The sequence below is a fragment of the Panicum hallii genome, chromosome 1, assembly GCF_002211085.1.
Source record: "Panicum hallii strain FIL2 chromosome 1, PHallii_v3.1, whole genome shotgun sequence".
Lineage (NCBI taxonomy): Eukaryota > Viridiplantae > Streptophyta > Magnoliopsida > Poales > Poaceae > Panicum > Panicum hallii.
In genome coordinates, this window is record NC_038042.1 from 48,727,001 (window position 1) to 48,754,529 (window position 27,529).

Below are 27,529 nucleotides of genomic sequence, written 5' to 3' on the forward strand. Positions count from 1 at the left end.
CTCCAACTTGCCACCAACATTCTTCGTTCTTCTTTTCACCGCGCGCAGATACGAGGTAGGAGCACATGTCTTTTCTTTTGAAGGAGGTAGGAGCACATGTCGATCCCGTTCATTAACCGCGCCTCGTCACTCTCCCTGGACGCAGCGAACACAGTTACACAGAGATTGATAGCTCCCCGCACGTGCACATCGTCGCCATGATGACGCGGACCCCCCGCCGCGCCGCGCTGTGCCTCCTGGTCGTCCTCGTCGCCGCCGGCCACCGCGCGACGCGCGCGGCGGCCGTCACGCTGTCGACGTCGTCGCGGTGGGTCGTGGACCCGGCGGGGCGCCGCGTGAAGCTGGCCTGCGTGAACTGGCCGTCGCACCTGGAGCCGGTGGTGATCGAGGGGCTCGGGCGGCAGCCCGTGGGCGCCATCGCCGGGATGGTGGTGTCCCTGGGGTTCAACTGCATCAGGCTCACGTACCCCATCGCGCTGGCGACCAACGCCTCGCTGTCGTCGCTCACCGTGCGGCAGTCCCTCCTGGCGCATGGCCTCGCCGAGACGGCGGGCGGCGTCGAGGTCAACAACCCCGGCTTCCTCGACCTCACGCTCATGGATTCGCTCAAGGCCGTGGTGAACGCCCTGGGGGAGAAGGACGTGCTGGTGATCCTGGACAACCACGTGAGCAAGCCGGGGTGGTGCTGCGGCAACGACGACGGCAACGGGTTCTTCGGCGACAGGGACTTCGACCCCGACGTCTGGGTCGACGGGCTCGGCAACATGGCCACCATCTTCGCCGACGTGCCCAACGTCGTCGGCATGAGCCTCCGGAACGAGCTCCGTGGCCCCAGGCAGAACCCCGAGGATTGGTACACGTAAGTTAGCCTATCGTTCGTGCACTCTCGCCGCTGCAATCGATCGATCTCCAATGGAGATTTGCACGCTAGTTCATGGATCACAAATCTGAAACCGCACGCACGGCGGCCTGCCGGCCGGCAGGTACATGCAGAGGGGCGCGGAGGCGGTGCACGCGGCGAACCCTCGGGCGCTGGTGATCATGGGCGGTCTGAGCTACGACTACGACCTGTCCTTCCTCGCGGCGAGGCAGGTGGGCGTCAGCTTCGCGGCGGAGTGCAAGCTGGTGTTCGAGGTGCACTGGTACAGCTTCTCGGACGCGCGCGCGTGGGAGACGGAGAACGCCAACGAGGTGTGCGCCCGCGCCGCGCGCGACTTCGAGCGCCGCGCCGGGTTCCTCCTCGCCCGGGGCTTCCCGCTCTTCCTCAGCGAGTTCGGCGCCGACCTCCGCGGCGGCGACCTCAAGGGCAACCGCTACTTCCCGTGCGCCGCCGCCGTGGCCGCCGAGCACGACCTGGACTGGGCCTACTGGGCGCTGCAGGGCAGCTACGCGCTGCGGCAGGGCGTCGCCGGGATGGACGAGGTGTACGGCGTCCTCGACTGGTCCTGGAGCAAGCCCCGCAACGAGACCGTGCTCCCCAGGATCCAGGCGCTGCAGCGGCCGATCCAAGGTCAGTTCAGTTGCGTCACAATATCAGTGCTCCACGTTCCAATGCATGCGTGCATCGCCGTGTTAGTGGCGCATGGTTTTGACAGTTGGGCGCGTGCAGGGCCTGGCTACGGCGAGGCGCTGCCGTACACCGTTCTTTTCCACCCGCTCACGGGGCTCTGCGCGGCGGCGGCGGCGAACACGCTGGAGCTGCGCCCGTGCAACGAGACGGACGCGTGGGCGTACGCGCCGCCGGCGTCGACGCTGGTCCTGAGGGACGCCGCGGCGGCGGGGCTCCCGTGCCTGCGGGCCGAGGGGCGCGGCCTGCTCGCGCGGCTCGGCGCCAAGGCCTGCGGTGACGCGCTGTCGACGTGGCGCCTCGCGTCGGACTCGGGGATGCACGTCGCCGTCGAGTCCCCGCCGGGGCTGGACAGCGGCGGCGGCGGCATGCTCTGCCTGGACGTGGGCGCGGACGGCAGGAGCATCGTGACCAACCCGTGCGCGTGCCTGCGCGGGGACGGGACGTGCGACCCGGAGCGCCAGTGGTTCAAGCTGGTCACGAGCACGAGGCGCGCCGCGCGCAGGCCGCCGGCCACGCTCGCCTAGTCGCCTGAATGGGACGTGACGACGACTTGCTACTTTACTACTAGGTTGGTTGCATAGGCCCGGACCTCCGGTGCGTGCGATTAGGCTATTCTTGCCAATCGATTCGATCAGTTGCAAGGTCGTACGATGAACACGTAGGCACAAAAAATTTAAAAAAGAAAAGAAATGAAGGTAGAGGCCGGTGCATTTTGTGGCAGCGACGATTAAATGGAGGCTAACAAACGGCACGCGCGTTTTGTGTGTCGCTTTAGCTCTTCAGTCTTCATTTATCACTTAGGTCGGATTTGTGGCTGTTGTAAAACTCTTATCTTCTTCTTAATGAGATATATACTTTGTCATATGATAGAGCATTGTAACAACCACCTTCTTGAAAAGGAGGCTAACAAATGCCTTTGGCAATTCTCATTCCACATGACAAGTGAATGATGTGAACCATACCATGCATATTAAAATGACGTCGTTTCTTAGACCAGTTTCATTGTTGTACCTGCTGGATGCCATGGGGATGAAACTCCTCTCTCATCTGATGAAGCCATGAAACTTTATTCCTCTCTCCTCATAATGACCTTGTCAAGTTAGCATTTTTGCTGATATGGCATGGAATTTAATACCCATGAAAAGATTAACCTTAGATGGTTATTATATGAATTGTGTTATACACAATGGGTTAATACGAAATGGGTTCAAGACAAGTGTATGCATGATTTCAAAAATTATGAAACGGATGGAGCAGTGTAGTTGAAGAGGAGAGAACTAACGCCGCCTATTTGTCCGCATCTAAGCTGGCAACGGAAGAATTAACGTGTGGCACGAGTAAGTTGCTGACGGCACGTTGCTAAGCTGCTGTGCAGAGTATGGCCGATGAAAGTGCCGGCAGGCGGCAGTGACGGTAACGCAGACAACGATCGAGCCCCGCGGCGCTCGGCTGAACAGCGCGTCCGATCCTCTGCGTAAACAGTGACTGCCGACTGGTGAAGTTGAACGCTGGATGGGCATGCTGGTACACGATCCGTGCAGGAATAATCCGAGGTCATGGGGGGTCTTTAACGCCCCTGGTCCGTACGCTATTCCGCAATCATATCGCAGCGATTAGCGGATCGCCACGTCCAAACCCCCATGCACCCATGCACTTTGAGTCGTTGCATGAGAGGTACGTGCCACAAAGTATACGTGAAAACGTGCGAGATAACTAGAAAGTACTTAAAAACTTTTGAAACGATGCACGACCATAGAACATCAAATAACGTACTTTGTCGCGAAATTTGAGATGCAACCTCGTTTCATAAGAAAGATAGTACAGAAATAACAAATTTCAGCGCCTGTGCACTAGAATACAGGTTCATAGAAATTTTGTCTTATACTACAAACGCACATGAAATTTGCCATTTTCTTTTGATTTTTTTTATTGCAGATTGAGTTTGCACCTCAACTTTTGTGAGAAAGTACATGCATGGATAATCTATGGACACGCACCTCTTAAATCTTTTTTTTAAAATACTTTTATGTATGTCTTTTAAATATAAAATAACCATCCTATAATCTCCGCCAGCAGAAGCGACTGTTGAATCTGCTGAGATGATCGGATGAACATGCAACATCAGAGAAGAAATTGGGGATACGATATCCTTGCTAACGAGGTTCTGCCGAAAACTAGATCCGTGGGCATTGACTACGAGCGCTTCTCTCTAATATCGCAACACCAACAATTTTGGAATCTTAACAATGTCTCACCCCTCCTGCGAACATGTCGCGCGCGCATGTTTAAAAAACAATATTTGTCTCATATTTATAAGGAGAAGCGGGTTATAGAGTTTGACACAAACTCTACGTTATACAACTAAATACAGCTGAAGTCACGTAGTAACCGGACTCATCGTACATATATTCATCATATATATAGTCTAACACGTTGCAATGAATATTTTCCCTATATTTGCGGTGGAACAGTCGGTCCTCTCGACTCACATTTTATATTAAAAAATAAAAGAACTTATCACACACATACTATGCATCTGTTCATTGGGAACGCAGTTCTGTGATTTTCTTCTGAGCTGCGTAAACACGACACAACTTATACACAGAGAGAAACACGTGCATACACCACGTATATATACACACACAAGTACCCATTGTCCATATATATGACACTAGATACATACGCTTTATCGCCTCACATGGACTTAGTCCACCTCAATCTGCACGTATTCATACCATCATCAATCCCTCAACCTGATCGAGTGGCTTTCTTATTCTTCTTCGATTCTTACACAGCTTCGTGTGTGCTTCAGCTGGCCGTCGTCACTCTTCCCCTGCTAGCTCGACAAGAAACCGATGGATCCATGAGAGGTCCGTAACCACAGATGCTCCGAAATGTTACTAATTTTGGATGCACGAACCGTCCCGCTCAATGGCGGCTTTAGGCAGCTCGCGTTTAATGGCGCACCCACCTGCGGCCGGCACGGGCTCGTGCCGCTGCTCCCTGGCGGCGAAGCGCACCATGAGGCCGCGCTTCATGTAGAGCGTGGTGTTGAGCTTGGGCTTGACGGCCTCCGCCTGCCCCGGCAGCACCTCCACCCGGAACCGCGCCAGCACGGCGGCCGCCGCCGCCTTCATCTGCGCGTAGGCGAACCGCTTCCCGACGCACAGCCTGGGCCCCGCGTTGAACACCGCGTACTTGTAGGGGCTCTCGGCGCCGCCGGCGAAGGCGCCGCGCGCGTCCAGCCACCTCTCCGGCCGGAACTCCAGGCAGTCGGGGCCCCACGAGGCCTTGTCCCGCCCCATGGCGTACGTGTAGTAGATCACCCGCTGCCGCGCGCGCACCGCCGTGCCGTCGGGGAGCACGTCGTCCTCCAGGGCCTCCTTGAAGTCGGCCGGCACGGGCGGGTACAGGCGCATGGACTCCGTCAGGGCCGCGTGGAGGTAGTCCATGCTGCTGCCTCCGGCGTCGAGGGCGTCGCCGCCGGCGCGGACAACGTCGGCGAGGACGCGGGACTCCACGTCCGGGTGGGACGCGAGGAGCCAGAAGAACCAGGCCAGCGCCACGGAGCTGGTGTCGCGGCCCGCGAGGACGAAGCTGATGCAGAAGTCGCGCAGGAACTCGTCGGAGTAGCCCTCGGGGCAGTCGGGGGGTGGCGGCGACGACATGAGCCGCGAGAGCAGGTCGCAGCGGCCGGCCAGGGTCCCCGTCTTGCGGAGCTCGGCACGGCGCTCGGCGACGGTCCGGTCGGCGAACTCCCGCACCGCGCGGGTGGCCTCCACGAGCGCGCGCTCGCTGCCGACCCCGAGGAGGCGCTTGGCCTTCCACAAGAAGGGCGGGGTGACGAAGCGCGCCAGCGAGAGCTCCGTGGCGCGCTCGAACGCGCGCGCGAACGGCACGTCGGGGAGGCCCTCGGCGAGGCACCCGGCGTCGACCCCGAACGCGGCGGCGCAGATGTTGTCGAAGGTGAACCGGAGCAGCACGTCCTGCAGGTCCACGGCGGCCCCGCTCTCGCTCAGCGCCTCCATCAGCGGGACCAGCTTGCCGCGCACCAGGTGGGCGATGGTGCCCGCCGAGAACTCGATGAACCGCGCCGAGTGCATCTCCGCGGAGGCCGCCCGGCGCTGCGCGCGCCACGCGTCCCCGTCGGCGTTGAAGATGCCGCCGCCGAGCAGCTCCGCGAACCGCTCCCGGTAGTAGGGCCCCTTGGGGTAGTTGGCGAAGTTGGTCTTGAGGACGTGCTCGACGTTGGCGGGCACGGAGGTGATGACGCCTGAGGAGCCGCCGCCCCACATCCCGCGGTACGGGAACGTGCCGCCCGCCCGGGCCAGCGCCGCCGCGCCCCAGTCGTAGATGTCGTCCAGGTGCGCAAAGAGCGCGGGGATGATGCCGAACACCGGCCACAGCATCGGCGCGCCGGGCTTGGCGGAGAGGCGGCTCCGGACCGCGCTGCAGGCGAACAGCGCCGCTGCCGCCACGGCCAGGTCCGACGCGCGCACGTACTCCCGCACGAAGCGCACCGCCACGGCCACGAGCTCGCGCGCCATGTCGCTGGCTGGCTGGGTCGCTCGCCGCCAAGCTGCTGATGACAAGCGTTGGCGACGGCGGCGGCTAGCTAGCTAGCTGCAGAGATCGAGGTGCCGGTAAGATCGATCGATGAGCTAGTAGCTAGCTCAGCTGCTTTGGACGATGCTGGCCGTGCGCTCCCCCCGGGTATTTATACACGCGCGAGCGAGCGAGCTCTCGGCCGGGTAGTGCGCTGTGCACCGGCTGCTTGGTGGTTGGTGTATCGCGTGTACGTGTGCGCCGGGGGTTGAGACCGATGGTTACCCGATCTAAATGGGACCCGAGTGGAGTGGCGGTGCGGGGTACGTAGCCGGGTAGGGGGGGGGTGGTGGCGGCGGGCGCGCGGTCTATTCGAGCGGTTAGGGAAGAAACTGCGTGGGAGATGGAAGGGACGAACCGCCGCATTGATGTGTTGGGATTGGATGCCCGGCCTCGGAACGCGAAATTCTTCCCAAGTTTGTACCATGCATGCCCTCGTGGTGTTTGTTGCAGTGTACTACATGCACGCTCGACCTTACTACGTGTTAAAGTTTGTACATGTAGCGCATTGCTGCGCGCTGCACACCACGTCGACAGCCGACGTGCGCTTCGTTCCACGCTGACGACGTACGGGTGCAAAATGAAAACAAGAAGGAACTCGCCAAACGCGTGACACGGCTCTCTTTAGGATACCGTCCAAAACGAGACGTCGCGCAACAACGCGAGTAGAACGAAGCACAAGAAGTCACCAAGCCGATCCGGCCTGCCGGCCGGCACGTCCAGCACCGGCGGCGCGCGCCTCCCCGAACCGCCCGGGAAGCGAGCGACCGCGTCGAAAGGGCCCGTGTCGCTGTTCAAGAAAAAGGAGGCGCTGACGACGCCCGGCGGGCCGGCACGCGGGCGCCTTCCGCGTGCTGCTGCGCGCGGGCGCGGCTCGTGAGAGAAACGGAGAATCATTGCGTTCTAAAGAAAAGGCATTCAAAGCGAGACACTCCATATTGATTCTAGTTTGTTGAAAAGAGGAGGGTCTACGTGTCTAGCCACGCTTTATCTGTAGATTATCATATATACGTTATATTTTTAAAGAAAAAAGAAACGCAAACGCTCACGTACACGTAACACGCATGTACGCATCGGCATCCAAATACGATCGTATAAGTTGTTTTTTAAAATATAGACACTTCATTAGGGTTTTACGTACAGAGGGATGCATGGAGGTCCTTTTCCATAGGCACCGGAGGACTGCACGCAGAGTTGACGGGTAGTTGAACTAGTTGGTGAAACTGCATGGGGGGAGGTGGTAACCGGCATTGATCGGCGGTCAATGGCCTTGGTTCGCGTAATAAGTCCCAAGCCTCCCACCATCTGCTAGTTCCGGCAAGTGCTTTGCCGGATTCTGCCAGCTGAACATTCTCAGGAGCGCTGCGCGAATGGAAACAACAGTTGAAACGAAGGGTGCTAGCTTCCGTTCCATCCGCGCCCATCCATACACTATCGTCGCGTGCCGGCTGCGCCTTGCCCTTACCACACCTCGAGTGGTTTCCTCGGCTGGAAAAAGGAATGCTAGCTAGGTCCGTATAGGCATAGATACACAAGAAACGCTCTGGCACCAACCAGAGACCGCAAACAGCGGGAGACCAAACGCGGCGATGTGGCAGCCCCGCGCTCCATCCGCTGCACCGGCGCCCAATAATCAGACGACGGAGACCAGAAGCAGGCATGGGAGAATTCCAGCAGCGCCCGGGCAGATCAAGCATCCAATCGGGCCGACAGAGGACGAAGCAGCAGCGACCTCCATGGAGCTCCTCGCAAATTAAAACGGGCTGGCAGGCAGATCGCAGCGAGCAGTCTCCGTCCTGACCCTTTTCAGAATTGATTCGATCGGAAACTGACCGCCGCGTCGCCGTCGTGCATCCGTTTCTGCTACCGGCTCCGGGGATCATGCAGTTCCCGCAAGTGGCAAGGCCGGGGCGCTGTCGAGCGCGCTCGGCAGCACGTACCCCAGCAGCAGTAACATGGAGCGACGGGTGGAACGGTACGGCGCGCGTGGCCTGCGATTTTCTTCAAGGTTTTTTTTTTAGCTTTCTTTTCGTGATGATGATTCGACGCCCGAATTCGAGTTCCAGTCTGTAGGCTAGTAGTAATCGCTCACTACAGTGCTGCGTGTGTCACGGTTGAACAGCTGCATCCGGAGAACACACCAGAGCGTATATGAAATCCCTCCATCTAAGCATATGACGTTTAGGACACGCTAACTAGTTCTAAACGTCATATAATATATATTTAGTCAACTAAAATTTTGCCAAAATCTGCATTTCTAGAGCATACCACAGTTTATTTTTGGGGTCGAAATTGTACACAGGATGATGCAAGTTCAATGTAATCGATATGAACTGGCTCTGATCAAGTGCCAGAACGCACGCATGAATGAAATGAATATCCTGCACGTTGCAACGATTAAGCTCAGGTAACAAGTGGTACCCAGAAAGGTCGCATCTTTTTACAGCTTTGAACGCAATCACATATTCATATTCTTACGGAAGAAAAGGCACGTGCTTGAGAACTTCAGCATTTCTGCCTTCAGAGAAATGCATCCAAAACATTATGTGTTACCCGGTAGGGATTGGACTATAGATGGACACTGGGAAGTCCAATCTGGCAGTAATCAATAGTCGAGAACAACAAATTTCTTCATGCTGTACAGAATAAAATTCAGAGATGGCTGAAAATGGGGTGGTACAATGAAATGGTGGGTATGTTACAACTGCAAACCGAGAGTGCCCTATTCATCTCAGCTCCATCCACTATGCAGGTAGCGGCTCTTCCAAAACTGTTGATACAAAATATACATCAGTGCACAGTAAAAAAAGATAAACCTAATAGAAAGAACATGGACTGATGAAAGTATTGGGGATGATAATAACATGAGATCAAAACCTTTCGTCTTTTCTGGAGCTTCTGGTCTCTCCGGAGCTTTCGTAGGCACATCAGGAAGCTCAATAACCTCATCAATGTCCTCAGATGCAGCTTCAGTGTCAGCCGGTGCTTTCATTTTCTCTTCAGGCCGTATAACAAGAGCGTCTGGCGAATACTCGCCAGCAAGCTGAAAAGGAAGAAAAAAGTTTGAAGATAGATTCGAATCTAGCAAAACAGAAACAGAACCGTCTACATCTCAGTTCAGAGTCTGAATCATTTGTGTGATTGCCCAAGATGGAGCATGGATGATGTCATCATGCATTAAAAGTGACCAGGCAATAACATTTTTGGGCCTTTCAAGAAGTGCTCTCGTGAATAGCTAAAATGAATGAGAATAGCTGAGAATGTTGGGAGAGAGACTAATCAGATATTAAGCTCCCTAATGTCTACTGTGATGACTTGGGAATAGGTGGTTACTTAGCCCATTTCTGACTCAAATATAGAACCTTTATATATAAATGAGAGGGGAGGACTTATTGACCATGAGTGATACAATTTAAATCTGGTCCAAACTAGAATTTCAGTCTCCTCTATTTAAGTTGCAGAATTTTGGGTTCCTTTTCAACAGATAAGAAATCTAGAAGCTTTTTTGAACAAACCTGAGCTTCCAAAATTTCAAACTCAGCCATAACAGCTTCTTCATCCTCAGCCGATAGCTGCTCGCCTAGAACAGCATTTATTTCCTGAAACCAATCGTGATTGGATAAGTCACCAAAAGGATGAATAGACCCACTCATTTGCAGTTGGGGCATCATAACAACAATTCAACAAAAAGCAAGCTTTTTATGAGGCCCTAAAAAGGAAAGGAGAAGATAGACTACTTGTAGATAGGTCATAACTCATAGGGGTAATACATAGAAGACCCAATCATATTTAGTCATTTACTACCTATAGCTCCAACCCTATAACCATGCCCAAGACTAGTTTTGATAAAAATAGGAGAATGGGCATGAGATCAAAGTTGCACCTAACTACTGTATTGAAACAGGTCAATATTGTGGATTCAGACAGGATATGGGTGCACTTCATAATGTCACATTAGAGTGTTGCTATCATAATGCCTATACAGTATAACAAGTTGCACACAAATGAATGAAATATTGGACCTTCAAAACATCTGATCTGAGGTGCAGTTGTATGTAATTTAACTATATATACTGCAAATGGAGTTGCTTAGCAAAGACAATAACTCCCAAAACGATTAGCAGAGGATGAACTCCAAATGCATAGCACACCTATAGAAATGATCACATAAATGTAATGGTAGAGTTAGCTGAACTTACATCTTGATAAGCCTTAGCCTCGGCTGTATCATCCATCAGCTTTTGGACATCATCAATGTTTATCTCATTCTGTATAGACTTAAGGGCAGCATTTCCAGCCTTCAGGCTTTCAAATACAGCCTTTTGTTTACTTGCTAGTTCAATGTCTGCCAGCTAAAGCAAGCAACGAAAATACTGTCAGACTATTATGCATCAAATTATGCTTATTAACTCCAATTGATTTGAACAAGAAATGTGGAATTCCAGCCCTACACAACAGTATCTGATTGATATTCAGAAACAATTATTTGAATGAACCACAAACCTGTTGTTCAACATTCATTTGCCATGTGTCAACTTGTTTCAGCAGCTCTTCCTGAGCTTTCTTCTTCTTCAGAGCAATCAAAGCTCTGTCCCTCTTCTTCTGTTGAACCAACTGCCGTGCAGCTTCCTTTTCTGCTTCGATTACCTTCTCAAGCTGGAAGGAAAGAGAAGCATACACAAACAAATTCATCAGAACCTTCTTCACTTCTAGCAAAGGTGATATTGAACTGATTAAATGTGAGGGACTGTAACGTGTAGCAGAAGCAAATCCGATTTTTGGAATACGCTCCAGAAACTAATGTACTTTTTTTTTGGAAAACTGATATAGCAGCTTTTACTTTCACAGTGAATACTAGGTTATAGCGTAGAGACAATTTTTCTTCACTCCCGATCACACAGGCAGATATCTCGAGTCTCGACCTGGATCGGTGCTGCGACACGATTCCCATCAAGGCAGAGGCGCGGCAATTGAGCCCAGGAAAACTAGCAACTCCGCGCGCAAGTTCCTTCGATTCACCAATCGAGCCCGCTGCGTCCAAGTCCAGATCCCAATTCCCACCCACACCTGCGCCCCCTCGCGACGAGCGGCGCGGGCACCGAATCTGAGACGATCCCCACGGCGTGACGGAGACGCGGCCGGAATTCGATACCAGCGAGGGGGATGGGCCATCCGTAGCTCAGGGCAGGGCACGGCGCGCCGGAAGCGGAAGGAGAAGGACGGGGAGGGAGGGGAGGCGGACCTGCTGCTGGAACTGGGCGAGCTTGCGGCGCTGCGTCTTGAGGGTGAGGATGGCCCTGTCGACGTCCGTGATCTTGGGCTTCTTCACGAAGATGTTCCCCATCTCCGCGGCCGGGGGGTTGCGCCGGCGGCGAGGTGGCGTGACGGCGGTGGAGTGGGAGATGCGGAGGAGGGAAAAGGTGGACTCGGCGGGGACGAGACGGTCACGGCATCACAGCAGTTGAGCCGCGCGGTGCCGGCGGGGCAGAGGATGCGGGTCGGGTCGTGCTTGGGTGGGACCAACCACCGTTGTTGGACCCGGCGAACTTTTTCTTTTTTCTTTTGAGAAACAAAAAAAAATGGAAGTTGTAGCTGATCCGCACCTTTTTTTTTCTTTTGGAGATCCGCAACTGAACTTGGCTGGATTGTAACGGGCCGTCAGCCCAGACAGTTTCCAAAACCGGCCTGCTAAACAAACCTCTCAAAAAAAAAAAGGAAAGAAAGGAAACAAACCTAATAAACAGAATACTAATCGGTTAAAGCCCAGTGACAAGCAAGTTTCTCCTCCAACTTCCTCGATCGCACAAAGAAGAAACTTTTTCCTCGATCAAACATTTTTTACACCGAGGGAACACGCATGTGCAGGTTCTGTTTTCTGTGTTGCTCCACGGACTGCCGCCGCTGCCTACTTGTCTCGGCCGAGTGGAGCCCGACACGCACACCGCGCGTAGCAGCCTACCAGGGCCTCCCAGCTGCACTGCGCGTACGATGCCAGCAAGACGACGGGTAGTCACGTGCCTTTTGGAAACCATGAGGACGGCGACGACCAAGAAGGCGGCGGCGGCGGCCTGTGCCATCCCTGCTGGCTGCTGCCCTACGCAGTATTCTCCAGCGTCTCTGGTTGAGCCTGGAGCTAGCTAGCAACTCCGAATCTCCGGTGCTTGTTGATTTGGTGGTTGGCAAGGCAGGCAATGCAATAGCGGGAGCCGGGCCTGGTAGTGGTACCCCACCACTTTCTTTCCCCAGAGAACAAGAGAACCCGTGCCACTAAAATTAGCCACGTTTCGCTCGTGCTGTCCCCGGCCGCGCTGTCCTCTTCGCTGGTTGGTTAGCTCACTGTCCATTCCAAGCGTGCCATGTGACCGTCGAGTGGTATGGTACGGACTACGCGGCCTGCCATGCATCCTGCCCGCCTCACAAATCCAACCACTAGGTATATCTGTAATTCTCCATAAAAAAAAGAAGAAAACTCGGTTGCTTTTGAATTTGCTTTTTCCTCCCCCGGCTGACAAAGAACAAAAAATAGAAGCACCAAATGTGTGGATCCGAGTCAGCAATCTAGTACCACGAAACCCAAACTTTCCAGTAAAGAAAACCAAAAAAACAAAGTACGCGTGACTTGTCCACATTGTTCCCTGATCTGTTGCTGACACAGCACCCCCCAACCACCTCATTTGCCAATTCCAAGCATGATTAAAGTATCACGAGAGACCTCTAAACTACAACCAGTAATTTGTTGTCTTGTTGTCATACATGTACTCTCCCTTTCTCGTGAACATGGCTCGGAAAGGTTCTATACGCATCAAGATCCAACAAAATGTATGTGAGCTCTAGCTCAGTTCAAAAGACTACGCTAACAGATGAGGACTATTTCGCTTTATATATTATACTTCCGAGCCATTAGTTTTCAATGTGGAACTAAATTTAACAAAATTAAGATAAGCAATGTTCATAGGCAATACGTTTTGCAGACAGAGCAATCCTTGATTCCTTAAAAGCAGGGAAATTTCATGATCCAACCATCCAAAAGCTCCAAAATAAGAACTCTTTATTTATTCATACCTCATACGACTTAACTACGCGAAAATAGGTGATTTATCAGTTGATTTGGTATGAAGTATGAACACAAACCGGCTTTCTTCTACGATGACATTTTCTTTTCTATTTTCGGGTTTAAAGAAAGGTCAGCGCCAGTCTTTTGAGTGGCATGGCACTATTCTTTTCGAGGGAAGAAAAAAGCAATACTGGCGGCGGGATAAAGGAGAAGAGGCAATCCTGTACATCTTTCATAGATCCTGTGGCTAACAACTGGCCGAACGAATTGTTATATTCAGCCATACTATCTCCCTTGTTTAGTAGTTTTACGTGTTAAGAGTTTTTGGAAGTCTTCCATTAAAAAAGATTTTTTTGGAAATTTTCGAATTGAAGGCCCCGTGTCGGTTGGCACCGTGGAATGGCCCTTTGGTTTTTAGATAGCGCTTTTTTTTTGAAAGAATTATTTTTAGATAGCGCTTCAAAAGCTTCCCGTCGCCTTCCGACCGCGTATACCCTTCTATAAAAACTCGCCCTAGCTGTGCTTGAGCTCCCCCGTTTCTCGTTCCGCCTAGTCGTAGAATCCCAGTTTTTTCGTTCTTTCACACTCATTCTTTTGTAGCGCAGCTTTTCTCCGTGGTAATCCTTCCAGGTCTTTTAGATCAAGGTGTTCTGAATTTCGCTAGATCATCCAAAGAGCAGCGGCGCAGGGACTCCTACAGCAAAGATCTTTAATTTGCTATGGCGCCGTGCGCGGATTTCGCTGCGCTCCGGGCGTCGCCGGCCGACGTGCGGGTCGTCGCGTCCGACGGGAGCAACATCGCGGCGCACTCCTCCGTTCTTGTGAGTGCGGTTTCTTTGTTGGTTTTCTCGAGTGGATGGATGGTGGATTACCCGCCGCTGATCGGATTTCGTGTTGTTGCCTCGGGAATTCGATGGCGGACCAAAGGCCGCGGCGTCGCCGGTGATGGAGCAGATGATCCTGGGCGCGCGGCGCGGGTGGGACGCCGGCTGCGCCGTCGTCTGCGTCCTCGGCGCGCCCTCCGACGCCGTCGCAGCCTTCCTCCGCTTCCTCTACTGCCGCCCCGGCCCCAGAGGGATGACGGCGGCGGGGGAGGAGGAGTGGGCGGAGGGCGCGGTGGGCGAGCACGGGGCGGCGCTGCTGGCGCTGGCGCACGCGTACCGCGTCCCGTGGCTGAAGCGGCGCGCGGAGGCGGCCGTGGCGGCGCGGCTGACCGCGGAGCGCGCGGTGGACGCGCTGAAGCTGGCGGCGCTCTGCGACGCGCCGCGGCTGCGCCTCGCGTGCGCGCGACTCGCCGGCAAGGACCTGGGCGCCGTCGAGCGGTCCGAGGGGTGGCGGTTCGCGGCCCGGCACGACGCCGCGCTCCAGGGCGAGCTGCTCCAGCTCCTCCACGACGCCGTCCAGGTGCGTGTGACTCTCTCGCTGTACTGTGCCTTGCCTTTTCTCGCCTCCGTCGGTCAGCTGTTACGACATTTCTTTTCGGATAATAAAGAAGTAAGCAGCCTAGTCATGGCACTGTCAGATCTACTAGTACGGTATAATTTTTTAGAACAGCTGCCACAATGATATAGATCAACGTTTGATACTGTAAGCTGCGTACGATTTCATATCTGCATGGTTCATCTTTAACCTCTCATTGGTGATTACAAATAAGAATATAAGATCACAAGATATGTTCGTTCTATTTGGAATTGTACTCCATCCGTTTCAAATCACATATCGTTTTAGAAATCTAGATAAATAAATTTTACTATATACTTAGATATACATTGTAATACATAACAAAATTTATATATATTAATTTATTAAAAAATTTACAATTTGAAACGAAGAGAGTACTATGCAGCCTCCGCTGGTGATAGTTCCTGCCCATCTAAAATCTATTGAATTTTCATATAGATCATAGGCAGATACACTGACATCTCATTATCAATGCTACACACCACTAGCTTATCACTTATCAATCCTCCAAAAGTCATGTGTTCATTTTGACGCAAGAGTTTGGCTCCATGCTCTGGTACAGAGACCGTACCCTGCGGAAGTCCTAGCAAGCACCGAAACCCGAATCCACCACGAGCACCACGATTCCAAAAATCTCTTCCCATTTCCTGACACGGGCACGTCGGTCTCAACCAATTTTTTTCTTCTCACAGAGAAAGAAGAGGTGGGAGAGGGAGCGGGCGTCGCAGCACGTGTATCGGCAGCTCAGCGACGCCATGGCCATCCTGGACCGCATCTTCGCCGCCGGCGGCGCCGGCGCCGGCGAAGTGTGCGCCGCAGAAGCTTCGCCGTGCGAGGTCGACGGCGTGCGCCGGGGCCTCGAGCAGCTCATGCGGCACTTCGCCGCGTGCGGCGGCCGGGCCAGGAAGCCCGCCGCCTGCCCGCGCTGCAGGCGCGCGCTCCAGCTCCTCCGGCTCCACGCCTCCGTCTGCGAGGACCGCGCCGGCGCCGGCGAGCCGTGCAGGGTTCCCTTGTGCAGGTAAATGCAGCGCAGATGAACTATCGCATGGCGGTGTCGTGTGAAATTTTGATTTCTTTTTCCCTTTTTGGCTGTGCGTGTGAACGATGCTGCTCTAGTGCCAGTTGGTAGCAACACGCGGGAACAGTGCTCGGCTTTGTGGTTGCAAGTGTTCTGTCTGTCCCTACCGAAGATGTAGTTTTCAGTCACGTTTGGTACAGCTGCACTGTGCAACTTGCACATGAATGGCATGAAAGAAAACGAGATCTGAAGGACCACCTGACTATTCCTGAAAGTGCATACATCCAATATGGAATTAGGAGGCTGTTTGGATCTGGATCACATCGGATATTTGTATACTAATTAGGAGAACTAAATACAAGCTAATTATAAAACTAATTGTATAAATGGAGACTAATTTACGAGATAAATGTATTAAGCCTAATTAATCCATCATCAGCACATATTTGCTGTAGCATAACATTGCTAAATTATGAACTAATCAGGCTTAATGGATTCGTCTCGCGAATTAGTCTCCATTTCTGCAAATAGTTTTATAATTAATCTATACTAATACTTCTAATTGATATCTAAACATCCGATATGACGGGAACAAGTTTAGTCACCCATGTCCAAACACCCCTCGGTTACTCACCGTAACCTTTACATATTTACTGTAACCCATGTCCAACACCACTCGGTTACTCACCGTAACCTTTACATATTTACTGTAACTGTGCATGTGCTGTTTTTTCCCCTCAAAATCGTTTGCTCAGAACCTGAAGTAATTCTTGTTTCCTGTTCCAGCAACCTCAAGGCCAAGATGCAGGAAGAGGGAGTGGACAAGACATGGAAGCTTCTGGTGAAGAAGGTGACCAGGGCTAGGGTGATGTCGGCTCTGGCCAGCAGGGAGGTACCAGAGGTTGTGAAGAAGTCATGGGCGAAATACAGCAGCCGTAGAGCTGCCAGATTCAGATAAAAAGGGAAGATGGAGGAGGAAATGGTTCTGCAGAAGGCCAGCGCAATCTTGGCTACACTGTATGCTTTGGAAGTATTCCTTCTGTATTTTTTTTGGGAGGAACACTGAAATTACACGTTGCATCTACGACTACGAGTAGCCAAAGAAGCCTGATGCCTGCATATTATATGGCATCCTTGTGACACTGTTGGAATGGCGCCAAAGTTCAACCTGTACTCATGATACATTCATATTCATTCATGAATTTCAAATATAAAAAAAGAATTGTAAGTTATACTGCGTCCATGCGTTTCTTGCATTCTGAAGTTGCTCTTCTCAAGGTGTGCAGCGAAGGCAACAAGCAAGCTACCTCGTTTGACTTGGCGGCCAATGCAAAAGCATCCTGGTTTGCCAACACCAAACACAGTTCGTACAACGACTAAAAGGACCACGGCGTAGAGAACAAAGCAGCATCTTTAGGAGACAGACGACGCGTCGGCGAGCACAAGCCTCGTGCTATGCACGCCAAACAGAAACGCCACCGACTTCCCCGGTCTGAAAGAAGAGCGCCTTCAACGACTCCTGAATAAGAATTTGCCGATCTGGTGAACCTTTTCTTCTGCAGACTTACTGAAGAATGACCTCGTGGCAGCTGCTGTACGCGGGTCCATACCTTGTTCATCAGCTACTCTTTCTGCTAGTTCAGCTAAGGTGATACTCAGCAAGCTAGTGATATGCGTGGGATACGCATTTGAGACGGACGTTAGAGGGTGTCTGCCTGGAGCAACAGCTCTGAAGGTCTGAACCTCAGTTTTCAGCCAGTGTCCTACTGTACCTGCGGAAGAGACAGCAGCAGATAGCCTACGCAACGCTACGTACCACCAGGACATAAAAACAAGTAGTGTCTATTACGTTAATTTGTGGTCAAAGTTCTAATCACTTGCTTGACTCTAGTCTACCACGGAGCCCTAGATAAGCCATGTGATTTTCACTATGATCAATGCCGCTTCTTGGGTTTCACAGTGCGACCGGAGCAGGGCCTACATGTGAACCAGGAGAAACGATCGATGAAGCTACTCCTAGTTCATCCTGAATTTCATTCTGATCGACATTTCCACTAATCGAGCTGTCCGAACCGCTCACGGGCTCCGAAGTCTGAAGTCTGAACTTTCAGCCTGAAACCATCTCGCTCCAGAGGTCAAAGAGAGACGAAAACGAGAGATACCAAATTGAGTTGTTCACCGAGCTATCAGAGCACAGCAGCTAGCTTCACAGATTTAAAACCTCAACAACCGATCCTCCTTACAAGATTCAGATGAAAGAAAACATTTTTACTTCTATGTAACTTCACTCACACCACTACTGTCTATGTCCTACTATGGTCAGGGGGGACAAAACTTGTGTGCGTGCGTTGAGACGACTGCACACCGGAGACCAAGAATGATCACCAACTTGTCGATCCAGCAGCACCCGTCAGGTCGACGTACGCTAAGGATCCAGCCGGTTGTTCCTCGGCGTGTGCCGCCGCGCGCGCGCGTAGTCCCTCGTCATGAACCACCGCATCCTCTTCCTCTCCTCGGCCCACTCCTCGGCGTGCTGACGACCCTGCTGCTGGTTCCTGCCATGGCGCCCGCTCCCTGCTGCTGCTGCTGCTGCGCCTTCTCCTTCCACGAAACGAAAGAAAGGTCTCAGTTCAGGCTCTCGGCAACAGGGCTGAGCAGCAGCTTAGCTGACCACAGTGAAACGCAGCTAACCCAATGGCTAGGGCACTTACCGACGAGCACTTGGTGATGGAGCAGGGGCCTGAAGCTGAGGAGGAAGACGAGAGCGACCAGGCTCACGAGGCCGACGAGCCTCATCCCAGCCGCCTTCTGTAGCTTCAGCCCTCAAATCTCTCGCGCGCGTGCGGCGCGCGCGCGTATATAGTGCAGGGGGGCTCGTGTCAGAGCATTCCAACAAGAAGTTGACAGGTCAAGTGACAGGAGATAAGTTTATGGGTTTTTCTGTCAGTAGAGTTGTGAGCACAACGCCTCTGCCATCTCGCCTTTCCCCGCCCTGGGGCTTAAACTAGCCTCCCAAGAACTTCGATGTCCTGCGAAGAATCTCTTGTTTCCGGAGCTCATCGCCTCATCGGTTGCCTGAATCCAAGGTCTCCATCGCGGTGGCTACTTGGGCATAGCTTGCTTTTAAGTACTGTATGCAATGCGACGACGTCTCAGATCAGATTCAGAGGATACCGAGCAGCCAGCCAGCCACATGGCATGCATCCGCACGCACTTGGAGACCGTGGTTTTGGCCATTTTCGGATCCATGAAACTTACTTTGACGAAGGGACGGAGGACTGCTTCGTTCATTTGTATGGTTGAGTTTACAATACCTTTGGTCGAGCTGCTTCCGGTGAATCCCTGCTTGGTTTCCCTCCAAGGCCTGCCAGCGTTGTGCGAACTGAGATGGTTTTTCTTGAAGATAAGCCGTGCCCAATTTTCTAAAATATAACCTTTTCTGGCTTTTATAGAAACAATATGCCTTTTTGACAAACTTACAGAAATGGCACCCCGCTGCGACATGGTACTCGGTAACGACATAAACCAAACCCCACAATTGGTCTACCCGGCAACGAAAACTCCCTTTGTGGCCAAAATTTTTGGCAAGCTTTGCACAGATGTAAACTCCTTGAGCTCGCCGGGTTCCACAGGCATACCATTTTCTCATACGGGAATATCACAAACAATATTTCAAAAAAAAATTATCACAAATATAATGTCAAATATGGAGAAATTGCACCAGATTTCAAGAACGCTCTTCACAAAACACAACCTAACCAGTTTTCCTTTTGCAACAAAGATACCAGCACCAGTGAAAGAACAATAGAGAAAATTTGACAATTCAATTCACACCAATTGTCTGAAATAGCTTATTGTTTAACTAAGCAGAAAATGGAGTCCAGTTCCAGCAAACACTAGAGTACCGAAATAACATGACAGTTCAAACCTCAGGGATTAAAAGTTTGCCGCTACCAAATCTCCAATCCGCATATACAAACAAAGCTAACAAGATCCATGGTTTCCACAGGCTACGATAAAAGGGAAGTTATATTAGAAGCTTCCTAGTAGGGTGGGGCATATACGCTATATAGTACACACACAACAGGTTCTGAGCAGAACACAGTCAGTCATATGTCCATGTCAATCAAGGCATCTTCCTCTTCACCATCAGACGCCGCACCAATTAGGAAATCATCTGCTGATAGTTTGCTGCGGTAAAAGAAGGATATGCAAGTAATTTGTTAATATTTATGTTGTGTTCCCTGTAAGAACCTTGCAGATTGGAGCAAGCGCCTACCTAGTGCAGTAACATCGAAAGCTCACAACTCGCTTTAGCTTCCTATTGTAGAAGAAGTAGTAGAATGACCATCTACAAGGAGAAAATTTTATCCATATTAGAGTGTCAATTTTGTTGCATAAGCTAACCATCACGTTTGTATCTTATTTCACATGAACATACATGGCCCCTTTCTCTTGAACTGGATCTCCATCAGAGTCTGGGTTATAGCTGTAGATGTCACACTCTCTGATTTTGATAACCTGAAACGTAAGGTGTAAACACAAAATCGAAGGACCATACAACTTCTAAACCAACCTTTATGAATGAATCCTGACCTCATCAATAGCTTTAGTCATACTGTCCAGAAGAGAACTGCCCTCATTTGTTGCTGCCCATTGCTGAACAGAAGTCCGATTTCAGGTTAGGCATATGAAATCATTGGGAAAGCCAAAAACATAAAGCCTCAGGATCATTTTGAATTAGCTAAGCCTCAGGATCATTTTAAATTAACTAGGTGACATTATGCCTTGTGATTTTTTCCCTTTCCGAAAATTGCAGTCTTACTAAGATAATATATTTATATGTAGTGAGCCAAAAAAATTAAATCACAAGATGAAAAAGAAACCATAAAGCATTACCCTGGAAGCGTCAGACAAGTAGGTGTCTATCATCTGCTTGAAACTTTCCATCTCCTCTTCTTGGAAGAACAAGTGTGCCCGAAGAGCACTGATAAGTGAACAAATGTTTACAAAATGATGTTAAATTTAATCTAAAGGTCGTGCTATCATGAATGTGTGGCATGACAGCCAGGAGACCTTAAGAAAGTTAGATGTATCAAATACCAAAGACCAAGGGAAATGGAGAGAATTGAACTCTCAGCTCAAAGAGCAACGGCTATTAATCCGTCTGTCATACCATCTGACAACACCCCCTTTAGGCTGGTAGGAAAGGACAAAAGCGGGTTTGCCATATCGCCACATAAAAGCTGATTATGACATTACCCAAATATCCTTCCTTCCAGATTATATTAGAACACACTCGCTACAAAGACAAAATTACCTGAAATCATAATCTGGATACATGTGCCCAAGAGTAAGAACTAGATATATCAATGTCTTCCGGCTGGACAAACATCAAAAAGAAAAAGAAGTTAGACTGGGCTAAAAGTAAACATGTATCATGAAGCTAATCCACACATCCTAACCTTGATCTGGAGGATAGGTGCTCCACTGGTGAAGAAGGATCACTGTCAGAGGACTTGCCCAAGTAATCAAGAATCTGAAAGCACAACAGAGAAGTTAGATTGGCATAATTACAATGATACGTACCAATTCGGTGCTGTTGTAGAAACAACAATGGTTGGAATGATATGTTGCATCTCTCGGTAAAATGCTTTACAGTTACTGGGGAGATACATTACATGAAACAACAAAATACAAACTACAACTGTGATATGTCTTTCGGAACATTCAGTAAATTTTATGTTAAGTAGAAACATTCTTTGGCTTCTGATGATCAGTCAGATAGCCAAGTCAAACACTCTTACCACCATTGATTTACAACAAAAAAACAATAATGACGACCCAAACAGCCTACAACAAGAGTAAAAGATAAATCCTAAAATGAAAGATGGAAAAGAACATAAGACTCCAGTTTCAAGTAGTTTGGCATTAAGCAACAAAGTCATACATGAATCGTTCCATTTTCTTACATTTTGTGCAAAAGGATATCTACAACACTTGCCTGCGAAGTATCAATTGCACACATGAAAGGAGACATCTAAACTAGTTTCATACAAAGTAACATATGCTACAACAGGCATTTACAACTATGTTCCACCTATTTATATGTTATTTTGACTTAACACAGGAGACCACATGCTGTGATATATACAACGAACAAACAAACCATATCTAGAAGCAAAGTGAGGGGGAGCACAGAAGCCCAAAAATGAATGAACACAACCAGGGCTTAGAGGACTATCTGAAAGTATATGGTCAATCACAATACTGTTTCACACTATTTGATTCCAAAGAGAGAACAACACTACATGCGCTGATTCATGTCGTTGTTGGAAGAAAAAAGATCTCAATGTTAACATAATTCATGGGTCTGTGAGATGCATGTACCTCATGTTCTAGGCTTATTGAAAGTCGGCGGTCTGTCGCAGTGTGCTTGCCTGCAAAATTATACCACCTCATCAAAAGCATGCACCTCAAGCTCAGCGAAGAGACGAAATGGAGCATGTTCCTAGATCCTTACATGAGAAGGCTTCAAGGTTTCCTCTGATTGTACAATCGCCGAGGTTGAGTTGGTCGAGGAACAGATTTATGCTGGACGAAGGTAAACAAAAAAGCGCAGAATTAGTAAACCGTGGGGGATTGAACCGCATCCTACCAAGACGGCAAGACGGCATCGGCAGCAGCAGGAAAAGCCGTGTTTACCTGTCGAAGGGGGTGTATTCTAAAAACTTCATCCTGGGTGCCTTGTGGACTCATAAAAGAGTCGATCTGAGCGTGCACGCCCGACGAATTCCGCAAACCAATTCGAAATCAGTAGGTATATTGGGCCAGATCCGAAAACAAACTGCTTAGGGTTTGTGGCGCTCCGCTACGCGCAGCAGGAAGGGAAGAGAAGGGGAGGGCATACCTTGTGGGAGCTCGTCGCCGGCGGAGGGCCCGGCGAAGTCGTGGCGGATGGCGCCGCCGCTCGCCCGGTCGTCGCCGGCAGGAAAGGGGTGCCGAGAGAGAGAGAGACGGGGGGGAGAGAGAGAGAGAGAGAAGGGAACACGGGGGAAGGAACGGAGACGAGGAGACGAGAGAATGGGTGAGCCGTGTGAAGGAGACTTGAATCGGATATTCGGATACGGGAGCGGGGGAGCCCCCCCAGCCCATGTGCCACACTCCTCACCTACACGTGGCAAACGAGCGGCACGTCACGGAGGATTGTGTTCGTTGCAGCTGCCGTGGATCTCATCCCACCGCACAAACCGAACGCCACCCCGCCTGCCGTTCGGTTGGTGTCGCCGCCACCGGTCTGTACTGTGACGACGGTCTGTCTTCACCAACCACCTCCATGCTAATCTACTCGCGTCAACTTTCCCGTTGCAAAGCCAACCTACCGGTTATCCCGCTGCCGCCAGCGGCCGATGACATCCCCACGCCTTGCCGCGCCGCTCCTACAATCTGCCTGCCACCACCGTCAGGATTCCCTGCACATCTCCCATCCCCTTTTCAACCAACCAAAGATCAGACAGTAAACTTAGAAACGAGAGAGGACACGGCGAGCTAGTTGTTCTTCAGGATTGGCATCAGCAGGAGGCCGCACCTCGAAGCAGGAGCGCAAGGTGGTCGCACCTAGAGTCAGACGTACGAGGGCAGCTGCGGCAAGAGGGTGACATGCTCGTAACGTTCAATAAGTGATCAAAGATGCAGATGCTTGCAGTGATATTTTAATCTCAAGGTACGTATAGATTATAGGCCCGCAAGTGTATCTATGTGCATTCGTAAAGGTGAGTATATATGCAGATATATATATATATGATACGTTTAAAAAAACACTACGATGTTCCACATCCGATTTAAAATGCAAAATTTCTTTCAACTCATCAACTGTATGGAAAAAACAAAAACAAAAAGTTACAAAAGAAAAATGGGGAAAAAATGGTGTTGCCACAGAAATCTGTGGGTTTTGTTCCTGCTGTACTGCCGTACGTTTCCTATGTACTAGCCGTTGAGCCAGTACCTGCTAATTGCCCTTCACCCGTCACCAATTGGCGGTAAATTATGTGCAGCAATGCATTGGAAATTCGGAATCATGTCACGAGAGCACGGTCTTGAGCTTGTAGTTCTTGGCGAAGCCGCTGTACACGACGAAGTTGAGCGTGCACATGGCGGCCATGGTCCAGAAGAAGTAGTCGAGGTGCCCCCGGTTGAGGTCGTCGCAGATCCACCCGGGGCTGTCCGCAGTGGCCGTGAACGCCGCCACGACGGCGTAGATGAGCGAGCTCAGGTAGCTCCCCAGCGCGATGGTGAGCAGCGCCAGCGACGTGCACGTGCTCTTCATGGCGTCCGGCGCCTCCGCGTAGAAGAACTCCAGCTGCGCGATGTAGCAGAACACCTCCGCGCCCGCCAGGAGAAAGTACTGCGGGAGCTGCCACGCGATGGTGATCTCCTCGCCGCGCGCCGCGCTGCCGAGCCGCCTCATCTCCACGAGCGCCGAGGCCGCCATCGCCAGAGCCATGAGGAGCCGCCCGGCGCCCATGCGCTGCAGCTGCGACGGCTCGCCGTCGCCGTCGGAGGAGAGGCCGCTCAGCGTCGGCGCAATCACCTTGCTGTAGAGGAGCACCCACGTCAGGACGCAGAGCACCTCGAACGAGCCCATCGACGCCGCCGGCACCGGCACCGACAGGATGGACATGTTCATGACGCTGCCCTGCTGGATGAAGGTGGTGTTCATCTGCGCGTACGCCGAGGACATGATGACGCTGGTGGCCCAGATGGGCAGCAGCCGCAGCAAGATCTTGAGCTCCTCCACCTGCGTCACCGTGCAGAGCTTCCACGACGACCCCGCCTCCGCCGTGACCTCCTCGAAGTCCGACGCGGTGACGATGGCCGCCTTGTCGAGGAATGAGAACTCGCCGGTGTGCGCGATCTTGGGCTGGGGGTCCACCTTGTCGCTGACCTCGTAGAGCATGCCCGCGTCGGCGGGCACCTTGAGGGCGACCTTCCGGCAGGCGGCGACGACGACCTGGCTCAGGCGCTTGAGCGGCGTGCCGGTGGGCACGCGGCGCTTGTACATGGGCGTGGCGAGCACGAAGGCGCCGAACGCGAGCGCGATGCAGGCGGTAGCGATGCCGAAGCCGAGGCCCCAGCTGACGTTGTCCTGGATCCACACGATGAGCAGGCCGGAGACGATCGGGCCGAAGTCGACGCAGAGGTAGAACCAGCTGAAGAAGGACCCCTTGCGTTCCCGGTCCGTCGCGTTGCCGTCGTCGAACTGCTCCGCGCCGAACGGCAGCAGCGACGAGCGCACCCCGCCGCTCCCGACGGCGACGAGGTACAGCCCGACGAACGCCACGGTCTGCGCGCCGAGCACCGAGGAGCCGCCGAGCGCGGCCGCTGTGGGCAGGAACGCCGAGAAGGTCACGAACATCATCCCCTGCAGCCGGCACGCGCGCGGCAGAGCCGAATCTGTTAGCGTCGATCCATCGTGGCGTGACGACGGCCGATCAGGGCGCGTGCCGCCATGGATCGAGATACGAATGATAATATACGACGGCGTACGAGGAGGTAGACGGCGAGGGAGACGATGATGGTGTTGTAGTTGCCCAGGAAGGTGTCGGCGATGATGGCGCCGAAGATCGGGGTGAGGTAGCTGGTGCCGAACCACGTGGTGACCTTGGAGGCGCTGGCCAGGTTGCTGCCGTGGAGGACGGTCTCCAGGTACACCACCAGGTTCGTCGAGATGCCGCTGAACGCCGTGCTCTCCAGGCACTCGAACCCTGCACACGAAGCACCCGGCGATCAGTCCAAAGCTCAAACATAATGTTCAATCGCGTGTGTGTGTTTTGTAAATTTGTAAAATTAAAACTAGCAGCTTGTGTTTGTGCAAATTTTCCATTTTTTTAAAAAAATGTAACATTGAGCTCTGCTCACCTAGAACAACCGCTGGTGCCTTGCTGCCGGCGCGTTTTTTACCCTTGAGGAGCGGCACATCCAGGCTATTTTCCTCGACCTTTGGCCCGTGGCTCTGCAACGGAGAAAAAATTACAAAAATTGTCAACAACACATGGAATCTGCATATCGAAAAGGTCATGATGAATACGGTGCGCTAGTATAGCGTGGAGATGCCATCTGCATCAACGCTTGTGGTTTCTGAAGAGGAAAGAAAGACTGCGATTACAGTGACAGGCACAGGTTTATCTACGAGACCTCGTGAGTAAAAAAACTTAAGTTTTTGATGTGTCTAGCAAGTTTGAATAGATTGTTTTAAGAAGTTTTTGTGGCCCTTTTCTCTCGGTAATTTTAGACTTGGTCCATAACGATGGCGTGCTTCCAGACTCTCGTATCGTCGTCATCGCAACCGCCCTGTTCCTTGAGAAATGTTGCGTTCGACGCCAGCATCGCGGCAATTCGTCACCCAGATTGGAGCGCCGAAAACCCGAATTCTCGCTCACAGATGCAGAAGCATATACTCGCTTCATTTCAGCGACGAGGAAAGGACGAATTCGCATGAACAATGCTGACAGAAAGTGAAGCTGAAATAACGGTCCTGATCAGTGATCAGTGATCGTTCTAAAACGAGCTCACGGATCACGCACGCACGCGGCATGAGACTATGAGAGCGAAGGGCAGAGATCTCGATCTGCCGGCCGTTACCTCGGGCAGGAGCGGCGCGCGCTCGCCCCTCTCCATGGCGTCCCCCGCGTCCATGCCGGTCGGGAGCTGCGAGCGAAGCACGAGGTGATGGCCTGTGTGTTCTCGGGAATGGGACTGGGAGTGAGCTGATGATGAGCTGCTGCGTGCGACGAGAGGAGCTGCGGTTCTCCTAGCTCTGGCGCTCCGCACCGTTCGGGGCTCCGGCCGCTCTGATGTCTGATGTGGGGTGGTGCCAGGCTGCGACGGCGACCGGCTGCTTATATAGGCACCGCACACGGTCGCGGAGTGAGGCGGCGGAGATGTCGTCCCGGCACGCGAAAGGTAGTGGGTGAGCCAGCCGGGGGGGATCGGTTAGGCGTCGCCGTCGCCGCAGGTAAAATAATACTCCCCGGCCGCGCGTCACCCTCGAACAGGAGGGCTACACGCCACCAGGGTTTTGGGATTAAAAACCGGAAAAATTTCAGTTGCTACCGAAATAAGTGAATTTTGGAAAATTTAAAAATTTTAGACCAGGATTCGGTAACCGGTCAATAAATTTAAATTTTAAATAAAATTTGGATAGAACTTGATGAAAATTTGGGTATCGATCACTTCTGAAGTAGATGGTGGGGAGAATTGGGGAGATACGGTGAAAAACTAAGGAAAAGTTGATAAAATTATACTGTTTCAGTATTTGATAACTATCGTAAGATGAGAGAGGCACAAAAGAGTTCTATAATTACGGTTTATTCATATTTTTATACTTAGAAGAGTATGTTGACTTGTATAAATCATAATTATGTCATAAAAATTCAACTTCTATCAAATTTTTGGGACGATTCGGTTTCGTTTCGGTCCTCACCGAAATAGACGCATTTCGGTAAAATTCGGTGGTTTCGGACCGAATCCCAAAACCCTGCACGCCATCACCACGAGCTCTTTCTCCTGTACTGCAAGTCTGCAACCGCAGCCGCAGCAGCTGACGGCGACCTGGGTAGAATGGTCGCGCGCGGGCTCGCCGTCGCCGATCGAGCCGGAAGGTTCAACACAGTAGGTGGATACTGGATAGGAGGTGGCCGCCGCCGCCAGCCAGCAGCAGCAGGATTGCATGGGGCCAAGGGCGGTTCAGGTTTTCCATTTCTGCCAAGAACCGTCGTGCTCGTGCCCGGCCCCGCCGCGTGCTCGTGCGTCCGGTCTCCGG

At 51.9% G+C, this 27,529-nt stretch overlaps 6 protein-coding genes across 6 annotated transcripts; 2 read left to right on the top strand and 4 right to left on the bottom strand.

The window, feature by feature from the left end:
* Positions 1 to 197: 197 nt before the first annotated feature.
* LOC112897889 (glycosyl hydrolase 5 family protein-like) lies at positions 198 to 2,094 on the top strand. The gene is made up of 3 exons (XM_025966288.1): positions 198 to 859; positions 984 to 1,510; positions 1,610 to 2,094. The coding sequence occupies exons 1-3, from the start codon at positions 198 to 200 to the stop codon at positions 2,092 to 2,094; spliced, it is 1,674 nt and encodes a 557-aa protein (XP_025822073.1).
* Positions 2,095 to 4,470: 2,376 nt separating this feature from the next.
* Positions 4,471 to 6,117, bottom strand: LOC112897898 (cytochrome P450 86B1). The gene has a single exon (XM_025966297.1). It carries the CDS (start codon positions 6,115 to 6,117, stop codon positions 4,471 to 4,473), a length of 1,647 nt encoding a protein of 548 aa, XP_025822082.1.
* A 2,554-nt stretch (positions 6,118 to 8,671) lies between these two features.
* LOC112903399 (vacuolar protein sorting-associated protein 20 homolog 2-like) lies at positions 8,672 to 11,693 on the bottom strand. The gene is made up of 6 exons (XM_025972694.1): positions 11,418 to 11,693; positions 10,679 to 10,831; positions 10,375 to 10,527; positions 9,691 to 9,774; positions 9,053 to 9,218; positions 8,672 to 8,945 (listed from the first exon to the last, which is right to left on the bottom strand). The coding sequence occupies exons 1-6, from the start codon at positions 11,517 to 11,519 to the stop codon at positions 8,920 to 8,922; spliced, it is 684 nt and encodes a 227-aa protein (XP_025828479.1). The 5' UTR covers positions 11,520 to 11,693; the 3' UTR covers positions 8,672 to 8,919.
* A 2,080-nt stretch (positions 11,694 to 13,773) lies between these two features.
* Positions 13,774 to 16,940, top strand: LOC112880360 (BTB/POZ and TAZ domain-containing protein 1-like). The gene is made up of 4 exons (XM_025944944.1): positions 13,774 to 14,050; positions 14,157 to 14,633; positions 15,383 to 15,708; positions 16,495 to 16,940. Exons 1-4 carry the CDS (start codon positions 13,949 to 13,951, stop codon positions 16,664 to 16,666), a joined length of 1,077 nt encoding a protein of 358 aa, XP_025800729.1. The 5' UTR covers positions 13,774 to 13,948; the 3' UTR covers positions 16,667 to 16,940.
* A 2,573-nt stretch (positions 16,941 to 19,513) lies between these two features.
* LOC112878864 (repressor of RNA polymerase III transcription MAF1 homolog) lies at positions 19,514 to 22,790 on the bottom strand. Its single transcript, XM_025943105.1, has 11 exons — positions 22,619 to 22,790; positions 22,414 to 22,479; positions 22,232 to 22,302; positions 22,099 to 22,148; positions 21,174 to 21,247; positions 21,029 to 21,091; positions 20,608 to 20,695; positions 20,305 to 20,367; positions 20,150 to 20,229; positions 19,988 to 20,059; positions 19,514 to 19,899 (listed from the first exon to the last, which is right to left on the bottom strand). Exons 2-11 carry the CDS (start codon positions 22,443 to 22,445, stop codon positions 19,818 to 19,820), a joined length of 675 nt encoding a protein of 224 aa, XP_025798890.1. The 5' UTR covers positions 22,446 to 22,479; positions 22,619 to 22,790; the 3' UTR covers positions 19,514 to 19,817.
* Positions 22,791 to 23,593: 803 nt separating this feature from the next.
* LOC112877338 (protein NRT1/ PTR FAMILY 8.3-like) lies at positions 23,594 to 26,403 on the bottom strand. Its single transcript, XM_025941638.1, has 4 exons — positions 26,350 to 26,403; positions 25,627 to 25,720; positions 25,255 to 25,472; positions 23,594 to 25,129 (listed from the first exon to the last, which is right to left on the bottom strand). The coding sequence occupies exons 1-4, from the start codon at positions 26,401 to 26,403 to the stop codon at positions 23,789 to 23,791; spliced, it is 1,707 nt and encodes a 568-aa protein (XP_025797423.1). The 3' UTR covers positions 23,594 to 23,788.
* Between the last annotated feature and the right edge of the window lie 1,126 nt (positions 26,404 to 27,529).